At 38.6% G+C, this 10,259-nt stretch overlaps 1 protein-coding gene across 1 annotated transcript; it reads left to right on the top strand.

Annotated features, from left to right (window-relative positions):
* Window positions 1-5,750: 5,750 nt before the first annotated feature.
* Window positions 5,751-9,853, top strand: LOC107828492 (protein DETOXIFICATION 19-like). Its single transcript, XM_016655815.2, has 7 exons — window positions 5,751-6,211; window positions 7,643-8,190; window positions 8,469-8,555; window positions 8,650-8,706; window positions 8,810-9,048; window positions 9,160-9,278; window positions 9,492-9,853. Exons 1-7 carry the CDS (start codon window positions 5,918-5,920, stop codon window positions 9,621-9,623), a joined length of 1,476 nt encoding a protein of 491 aa, XP_016511301.2. The 5' UTR covers window positions 5,751-5,917; the 3' UTR covers window positions 9,624-9,853.
* Window positions 9,854-10,259: the final 406 nt, after the last annotated feature.

The following is a 10,259-nucleotide window of genomic DNA, read 5'->3' as shown; positions in this document are numbered from 1 at the left end:
CCCCCTCTTTCCCTTCTTTCTCCCAATCGATGATACGTGACGCTCAAGCTGTGGGTACTTGTCACGGGGAAAGAGCCTATGGACTTATGGAGGGGAGGATCTTTTCCATGGTTATTTTATCGGTGTAGAAGACATCATCGGTCCGAGTGACTCGGAGGCTCCGAAAAAGAGCTCGAGCGAGGTGGGAGTGCCTTGCCTTTTTAACGAGTCCAACAAGCCCTGAACCGGGTAAGTTCATATTTTCTTTGCTAATTTTCATACTTGTGTTTTCTTTTCCGTACATAATCCCTTCTTATTTTCGTAGGCTTCTGCGCTTCATCACGAGGCATTTCTTCAATCCCGAGGGGAGCTGAGTCAGTACAAGGCCGAAATTCGAAGGCTTACCGAGGAGAGAGAGCCTTAAAGCTTCTCGGTAGGCAGAGAGAAGGAGAAGTAAAAAGACTTCAAGTCGAGCTGGAAGTATCTCGGAAAGAACAAACTGAGCTGGCCGAACAGGCACAAAGAATCTTTGGTTTTAATGGTATTGACTCGGAATTGATGGATAATAACTTGGTCCCGCAGGTTGAGCAAAAGTTCGAAGTGATTAGGCAGCTTCGTGCTAAAGTGGATGTAGTGAAATCGGAGGCCGAGGAGTGGAAGAAGAATATGAACCGCCTCGCCTCAGAGAAAGAGACTGCCCGAACACAGCTGGCTTCAGCTGAGGTCCAACTCTGAAGCTTAAAAGAGAAATCCTTGGTGCAAGCCAAGAATATAGAGGAGTTCCGGTCTCAGTTGGGCTCAATGACTTTTGATCGAGAGAGAATGGCCTCAGAACTGGGAGCGGCCAAATCGGAGGCCGAAATAGCCATGGCTAATGCTGATGCAATGGTGGCTGTTTATTGGTCCGATGCTGAAGCCGCTCAGGTTCGAGAAAAAAAGGTTGCCGAGGCTTCTCAAGCTCGAGCAAATTGGGTTGCTGAGCATGCTAAATGCCAATCTTGGAGGGAGACTCTAGAGGAGATCCATGCTCGTGGCTTCGATCTTACAGCCGAGATCGAGAATGAAAAAGAGCTCAAAGCCGAAGCCAGGGTGTTGGCTTTTCCCGATGATGATGATATCGGGAGTATGAGCGGTTCTGAGAGCGAAGGAGGCCTCGAGGGTGAAGATGTTTCTCCTAGAGAAGACTAAGTCCTTTTAGTATTTTTCTTCTTTCTTTTAAGACCATTTTGGTCTTTTATAGAAAAACTTGATTGGGCCATGGTGCCCTTGTAAATGATTTCTGGTATATATAAAACTTTCTTTCTTTTATGGCCTCTGAATCTTTTGCCTTTCTCGTTAATTTATACAAAGGCCAAAAAGTGCCTTAGCACGGGACAATTACTTGAAGGTCCGAGTGAATGTTCAAACTCGGTCTTTTCTTGTAGGTAGTCCCCGAGTGAATGTTCGAACTCGAACTGAGATAGCTTTTAGACTCGACGAATAGAGTTCAAGTGAAATGATTTGCTCGAATTCGAGCTAAGGTAGTATGTAGGCTTTTTCGGTCGAGTGAGAGTGACTTCTTTGGACTCGAATTAAGGTAGCCCTTAGGCTTTATGGTCGAGTGAGTGTTTGCTCGAACTTGAATTAATGTAGCCCTTAGGATTTTCAGTCGAGTGAGAATGATTTATCGAACTCGAATTAATGGAAGCCCTTGGGCTTGATAGATAGTCCCCGAGTGAGAATGGTTGCTCGAACTCGAGTTAGGGTAGCCCTTAGGCTTTATAGTCGAGTGAGGATTTGCTCGAACTAAAAATAAGAATAGCCCTTAGGCTTAGTGGTCGAGTGAGGACTTGCTCGAACTCGAAATAAGGTAGTCCTTGGGCTTTGTAGTCGAGTGAAAATGATTTCTCAAACTCGAATTAATGGCAGCCCTTGGGCTCGATAGATCCATAGAAATCAGATGCAATAAATTCTTATAGGGGCCTCTTTTCATTCTTGTGTGAAATAATCTTACATGCGTACATATTTTATGCTTAAGGCTTGAGAAATCTACGCGGGCACGGTTCATTTGACCGTACAATAATCTTGTCTTCTTGAAGACCTTTTAACGTAAATCTTTTTCTTTGCTGCAGCTAATATCCGAGGGCGACGCCCCCCTTTATTCGAGGTTGATCAGATAGAGAAACCTCTGATATTATTGACGCAATATTTAACACTGAACTGCTGTTCTAAGTTACCTACAATTGTTAGTTTTGAAGCATCAAAAAAGAGAAACGAACGAGGGTCGTACCTCAACAGTAGTATCGCTTTTAGTTGAGTTACTTTCAATTGTTAGGCCCGACATGCTCTGTGCTTCCTGACGGGCATGTCGAAGTCGTTTTTGGTCATGACCCCTGATTATCTCGACCTTGATCATTTCTTCTTTCGTTTCTCACATGGTTCCGACCAGGTCCGATGCTCCCCCGATTTTCGTTATATGGCCGAAATCGATCCCTGCTTGACCTTGGTTCTTGGTCGATGTCCCTTTTAATAATGGACCTAGACCCCAACTGGTCGTCTTCAACTCTGATCTTCGATTGATATCGATTGTGTACATCGGCCCAAGTAATAGCCGGGTACTCAATCAAATTCTGCTTCAACTGTCGTAAATCCATCGAGCTCTGCTCATTCAGTCCTTGAGTTAAAGCTTGTACAGCCCAATTATCAGTGACCGGTGGTAGATCCATTCGTTCCGTTTGAAAACGAGATACGAACTCTCTTAGCATCTCGCTGTCCCTTTGCCTTACCTTGAAGAGGTCTGACTTCCTGGTCTCGACCTTTATGGCTTCGGCGTGTACTTTTACGAAAGAATCTGCAAGCATAGCAAAAGAATCGATAGAGTTAGACGGTAAATTATGATACCATATAATTTCCCCCTTTGGCCGGGTTTCCCCGAACTTCTTCAGTAGTACGGATTCGATATCGTCATCTTTTAGATCGTTCCCTTTAATGGCACATGTGTAAGAGGTGACATATTCGTTGGGGTCAGTCGTTCCATTATATTTAGGAATTTCGGGCATGCGAAACTTCTTTGGGATCGGTTTACGAGCCGCACTCGGGGGGAAAGGCTTTTGTACGAATTCTTTGGAATCCAAGCCCTTCAATATCGGTGGTGCCCCCGGGATCTGATCGACCCTGGAGTTATAAGTTTCTACTTTCTTGTCGTTTGCTTCAATCCTCTTTTCTACTAACTCAATTCGTTTTGTCAGTTCCTCTAACACCTTAATAATTTAGGGATTAGTCCCCGATTCTTGTTCATTTGATCTTACTACAACTGGCCCCGTTTCGTGTGTGACTTCTCAAGGTGGACCGGGCTCAGCCCTGCTTGGTGTCTGATTTTAGCTCTGCAACTGAGCTATCGTTACGTGCTGAGCTTGTAATATTTCGAAAGTCATACGCAGGTTGATCCCGTCGTCTCCAACATTTTGGGTATTTCGAATTGCAGATCGAGTTCCTCCATGAATGTTATTTTCGGGGTCGGAATGCTGGTTCGCTTTGATGGCCACATGCGAATTATCATCAATTGGATCTATGGCCCGAGCTCCAACGAGATCGACTGGTGGCCCTTCATCCCCGTCGTGAGGTTGCTGTTCTCATCTTGAAGCCCAACTTCATTGTCGATAGGTAGAGCCATTAATTGAGAGTTCGTCATTTTTAACCTGTAATCAAAGATACTTCCAGGAGCAAGTGTAAAATAGTGTATTTTGTAGAGATTTGTATCAAACAACTACTGTTATCCTTAGCCCCACGGTGGGCGCCAAACTGTTTAACCGAAAAATAGATAGAGTTAAATTTATACGTAATTTTAAGGATACGTGGTATAACTTGGTATAAATCAAAAAAATGAGTAGAAATATATCGAATATTGACTGTAAAAAGGAATGAAATACAAACCAAGTTGAGTAGGGAATGGTTTATAAACAAGCAAGATGAATCAATGTCCAAAGCCCAAAAAGGATAATCTTTGCTATATTTCTGTGTAAATCTCAATAACCTTTGAGATGTGAGAATGTATTAATGTCTCTTGTCTGGATGTTTCCCCCTCTATAGAAATGATACCCACTCTTAATATAGTGAAAAAATGCTACTTTGGATATAATAAAAAATACATATTAGAGATCCCATGATAGATTAATTAATTAGCATTTCCTTAATTCTCGCCGAGATTCTCTCCCTAAGTGCGGTTGCAACGGCTCTTTGTCTTTAAGCTCGATCTTGGTCGGTCTTGGTATTGGTCGATCTCTAGATCTCGAGCTCGATATTGATTCGAGCTCGATACTTACTCGGGCTCGGTATTGATCGGTCTCTGACTCTTGAGCTTGATAACACTACTTCATATCACAGCTCGATATTGACTCGAGCTCGATATTGACTCGAGCTCGATATTGATTAGTCTCTAAATCTTGAACTCGATAACCTGATTTTGCTTCTTATCTTGATGTTACAATGACGACCCTCGGTTCATCATGTTCCAATCTCGACCAATTACATGGAGGAAAAACTCGGATTTGACCGTATACAAGTAGTTTGTGATTATTTTTGACAGTTCGTTCGTCTCAACCATATGTTTGTGACTCAGTATTTAAAATTTATGAAACTTCTATTATTACAACTTTCGCTGATTCAAGCCAAAATCACCTATGGACCTCCAAATCAATATCCGGACACACTCTTAAGTCAAAAATAACCATACGGAGCTATCGGGACCATCAAAACTCCGTTTTGGAGTCATTTACACATAAGTTAACGCCCGGTCAACTCTTTCAACTTAGACTTCTAACCTTGGGACTAAGTGTCCCAATTCATCCCGAAACATCCCTAGAACCGAACCAACTACCCCAACAAGTCACATAACAATAAATGAGCATGAAATCAGCAATAAATAAGGGAGAGGGGCTATAATACTCAAAATGACCAGTCATGTTGTTAAGAACCTCGATTTATATATACAACAATAACTAGATTCACAGTCAGATATTTATAAATATTTAGTAAATTTATTATAACAAATATAAGGGAACTCGTAGGCTTAAGGCTAGATCTGTCCATGTTTGGTCAGCTAAACGTTGTATTTAATTTTTTTTAACTAGCAGCTTTTTATTAAAAACTAATTAGTTGATGAAATACATGATAAAAGGTGTAGTGGGGTGGATGAGATTTTTCCGTCCTTAAAAGAGGTCTCGGATCTCGTTTGTTAGTGTAGAAGCTCTTAAATATTAGGCAAACCTTTTTTCCCTACATTTTATCTTTTAGAAAAATAGAAAATAATTATTACTTCCTCCGTTTCAAACTAGATGAGGTACGTTGTTTCAAAATAAATGACACATTTCTAAATTTAAAAACAATTCAACTTTAAACTTTTTATTTTGCTCATTTTACTCTTAATGAGAAGCTTTTATAACCACACAAATGTCATGGCCCCACAAAATTTTTACCCCTTAAATTTTTAAAACCACAAATTTTAAAAGTATTCTTTTTTTCTTAAACTCCGTGTCGAGTCAAACTAACTCATCTTACGTACTATATTACTCTAATCAATCATCACTGCTTCAATTAGTAAATACTACTAATAATCAAAGTGAAACTATTATAAGGTATAAATTTGACAAACGTATACTCTTATGGTTAGAGTTATTTAATATTTTTCTTAAGGAGTGTATAAAAACAAAAAAGATAACATAAATACCAACAAAAAAAAAAAACTACTAATACTATTTGACCCGTCGTTTTTTTTAATCTTTTTTAAACCCCTCATATGCAACTCTCTCCTACTGTTAAGAGAAGTTCTCTATCCCAAATCGAACTGCACTATCTTTGGTCGAATTCTGAACTACACTTTTCTTGCCGGTAAAGAAACAAACTACTATAACAAAAGGACGACGACTAAACTGATGCAGTAGAGTAAAACAAGAAAGTGGCAATGGCTTCCGAAGATTGTTCATCTAGTCCAAAAAGTCCTATGTTACAGCCATCATTATCGTCCGGCGACAGCAACGAAAGAGACATTTCATCAAACAGGTGGTGGGCAAACGTGATCGACGTAAAAGAAGCTAAGAATCAGTTGCTGTTTTCGTTACCTATGATTGTAGTGAACAGTTGTTTCTACTTCATTAACCTTGTGTCCGTCATGTTCGCGGGTCATCTTGGCAAGCTTGAACTTGCTTCGTCAAATCTTGCTAATTCCTGGGCTATGGTTACTGGTTTCTCTTTCATGGTATGCATATCTACAACTTTCATACTTATTGCTTAGTTTAAGTTTTAAAAACATTTACACATGATCAGGCAGCTTAAAAGGTAATTATAGGTAACTATGTTTAATAATATTTATTGGTAAGCTTAGAATAAATGGTAAACAATCTATTATATTACACTGCTGGTGTAAACAATTATAATGTTGATAGACCTTATATTAAGGAAACACATGATATTCGGTGACATTTGGGGATAGAGCTAATAATGCACATGCCTTATGTAGACAAGTTTTTTTAATTTTTTTTTTTTTTTATAAATTTTGATGTAGTATTAGTTTGTTTTATTATAGCTAATGGTTTGTTCTTTTGTAACTGACTTATCTATTTAAACGACAAAACTCGAAAATATTTAAAAGACGCTGAGTTTTACGTGTTCGGATTCATGCCTGAGATAGTACTCCAAATCTTGTCTGAACCACTCATACTTAAAGCTTTAACAATTAACTAGATTATCAAGAAAAGTTTTGTATCATGTTGATGCAATTCTAGAGCTGAGGTAAGAAAAAGAGCTGAATAGGCAGAAGCAGTAAGTAATTAGAACTGTTAGAAGATAGTTACAGTTAGTTACTTGAGTTGTTAGCTAAGCAGTGCAGTATAAGTTCGAGTTAGGGTTCTTTTCTTCAGATTTCATTCTTATAGAATCTGCTGAAGCTTTAGAAGATGTTCCTCAATGTGCTTTTCATGGAAGGTGAATGCAAGAATGATGCTTGTGAGGTGTTAGAAAAATTGCCAATTAGGGATACCAATGTAGAATCTTTAAATAGTGGCTTAAATGGAAGAAACGCCGAACTTGAATCTGTTGAATAGATGTATCTTGATACACTTTTCATGGAAAATGTGGGCGAGACATCTCAAATTTATGCCTTGAAAGATCCGTATCTTGGTGAATTTTTCTTGAAAATTAAGAATGATTTGGATACAATTGAGATGGATTATTCAAATGTTATCAGAGGATCAGTAACTTCATTTCCTATTGAAAACATTCTGCCTAATAGCTCGAAGGGGAGTTTTTCCTTGCACACTCAATCTCAATTGTATGCTCATGTGGCTGCTAGAGATAATCGCCCCACTACAGTACATGTCTTTAAATATATCTTGTTTTAGTTAGAAAGTGGATGATTTTTTTGTGTATGGGATCCCGGAATATGTTCCAACACCATGCAGCTAAGGGGTCATACACATAATGTGAGAGGACTACTGTTGCATTCTACTAACCGGTTTAACTTGTTTGGGCCTTATGATTCTATGATTAGAGTGTGGCAACCCAGATTGCAGTGGTGTGGGCATTCGTATCTTCTGCATAATAATTCTGTTTGGGAAGTTGCTGTCAGTCCAACATGTAGTTACTTAATTATTTAAAAAAATAATATTGAACTTGTCGATTAACAATCTAGGTTGGCCTAAGTGGTGCACTTGAGACATTATGCGGCCAAGGATACGGAGCAAAAATGTACAGAATGCTGGGAGTGCATCTACAAACATCATGCATCATATCATTCTTCTTTTCTACAGTGATTGCTGTTATCTGGTGGTTTTCTGATATAATTCTGATTTTACTCCATCAAGAGCCTGACATAGCTAAAGAAGCCGGCGTGTTCTTGAGGTTCCTCATTCCTGGATTGTTTGCATATAGCTTTCTGCAAAACATTTTAAGATTTCTTCAGGCACAGTCAATCATCATGCCTCTGGCTTTGTGTTCAGTTGGATCTTTGGTTATCCACATTGGCATTGCCTATGCGTTGGTAAATTGGACAGGTCTTGCTTTCAAAGGAGCAGCATTAGCAGCTTCAATTTCGATCTGGATCTCACTCCTCACTTTGGGTATATACGTGCTTTTCTCCAAGAGATTCAGCCATATAAGGCCAGTTGGTTACTCATTTGAGCCATTTCGTCATATTTTAACAAACTTGAAGTTGGCTTTGCCCTCTGCTGCCATGGTGTGGTGAGAATTAGCTGTCATTTTTTTATTAAGTAATATGCACTGACAATATAAATTTCTTTTATATTATAAGTGCATGTTAGCATGTATAGCAGTCCGCTTACCATTTTCTCAGGTCACTAATCAACAGTTATTTACATAGAGTTACCTTCAATTATCCTTTAAGTTACTTGACTTTAAATATCTTTTACACTGTAATAAAACTTAAACTCTGTGTTATTACAATAAAACACATTGCCATCCAAGTCTTATCAATAATTTCCTATTTTGCTGTATACCAGTTTGGAGTACTGGGCTTTCGAGCTACTTGTGTTATTGGCTGGTTTGATGCCAAACTCAGGAACAAATACTTCCGTTGTTGCAATGTGGTAAGCTTCTTTCCTTGTCAACGACACATTTTCATAGTTTTGAAAGCTGAATTTTGGTTGCTAATACCAATTGTTTTGAATTGTGACCTTCCAGTGTAAATACGCAAAACATTGCCTACATGATATCTTATGGTCTGAGTGCAGCTGCGAGGTAATGTGACCAACAAAAAGTTGTCCAAATTCTGAACCTTTTGTTTGTTAATTCTCCCTTAATTTTTTGCTAATACCAAATGTGTATTCTAAAACATATGCAGCACCAGAGTGGCGAACGAGTTAGGAGCTGGAAATACTGACAGAGCTAAGAATGCTATGGTTGTTACTCTCAAGCTATCTATTCTTCTTGCCATTGTAGTTGATTTTGCTCTGGGTTTTGGGCATAATGCATGGGCTGGCCTCTTCAGCGATAGCACGGAGATAATTCACAAATTTGCCTCCATGACACCTCTCCTCTTAATCTCCTTTGTGTTCGATTTCGTTCAAGGAATCCTATCAGGTTAAATATTTTGTTATAGTTGCAATGCATGATATTATGCGAGACATTTATATTTTAGTTTACACATTCAGTAGACCCTGCTAAAACAGAAACTCTAAATGAATTGATCAGGAGTAACTAGGGGATGCGGATGGCAGCATTTGGCTATGTACATCAACTTGGCAACTTTCTATTTCATTGGCATGCCAATAGCTGGCCTCCTTGCTTTCAAGTTCAAACTCCACGCTCAGGTAATTTAAGTGCATCGACCACTATTTATAGCAGGTTATTTGCTTTGTTCTATGACTCACCAAATTATTACATGTTGCACGTCATTTAACATGATCGTATTAAAAATCTATAGACTTTCCCTGTCATAGATCTTATACTCTTTCTACAAATGTAACCTAGTTTTTGTTGCTCTAACCAAGTATTTTTTTTTTTTTGGAAAATATTTGATGCAGGGTTTATGGTTGGGCTTGATTTCTGGTCTAGCTTGCCAATCTTTGGGCATGTTGCTACTGACTTTTTTGACAAAATGGGGGAAAGTAGAGGTCTCGACAAATAACAATGGAGAAAATGAACTTCCGGCCTAAGCATGAGTTCATGAGAATAACTTGCAAATCGCCATTGGTGGTCTATCGACGGCCAATAACTTCTCCTTCAGATTTTGATAATTTTTTAATTAATTCATTGGTTTTGTAATTTTGAGTATATTCATGACGTGTACATAATTTAAAATAAGTCAGTTTTTTTGCAGAATACGAAATGCATGTAAATTATCATAGTGCAGTATTAAGGATGGAAGCAGTATTTAAGTCTCAAAGAAGGAAGCAGCAGTGAGCAATATTTCCATTCTGTTTTCGCATTCTGCCTTTGGAGGACTGCTTTTAATAGCCATCAATATTGACTGCTAAAAGACCACTAAATTTGATATTCCACAGTCGGTTAGGGTAAAAAATACAGATTCATCAAATCATCTTCAACTTGTGACAAGATTTATGCCAATGACATATGGTCAAATCTGCAATTAAACTGACTTATACGATAATTGTATATTCACAAATTCTGTAAATGTTCTCAATTAATTAGACAAACAAAAGACCAGCGTGTCGTACTAATTTCTTGCTATGCGCGGGGTTCAGGGAAGGGATACTAAAAGAATACAAAAATTGATACTAATATTTTCATTACGGACGAGCGAATTCATCAATCAGATGAATGTCATTCAC

This window comes from Nicotiana tabacum, chromosome 12, assembly GCF_000715075.1.
Source record: "Nicotiana tabacum cultivar K326 chromosome 12, ASM71507v2, whole genome shotgun sequence".
NCBI classification, from domain to species: domain Eukaryota; kingdom Viridiplantae; phylum Streptophyta; class Magnoliopsida; order Solanales; family Solanaceae; genus Nicotiana; species Nicotiana tabacum.
The sequence above is the reverse complement of the archived record's forward strand: the minus strand, read 5'-3'. Positions and strand labels throughout refer to the sequence as shown.

What these genes read in the sequence shown, in the direction of transcription:
- LOC107828492 (XM_016655815.2), top strand. Translation starts at nt 5,918, where the DNA reads ATGGCTTCCGAAGATTGTTCATCTAGTCCAAAAAGTCCTATGTTACAG. An exon ending in TTACTGGTTTCTCTTTCATG is followed by an intron (nt 6,212 to 7,642) that starts GTATGCATATCT and finishes TTAACAATCTAG; the next exon opens with GTTGGCCTAAGTGGTGCACT. An exon ending in AGTTCAAACTCCACGCTCAG is followed by an intron (nt 9,279 to 9,491) that starts GTAATTTAAGTG and finishes TATTTGATGCAG; the next exon opens with GGTTTATGGTTGGGCTTGAT.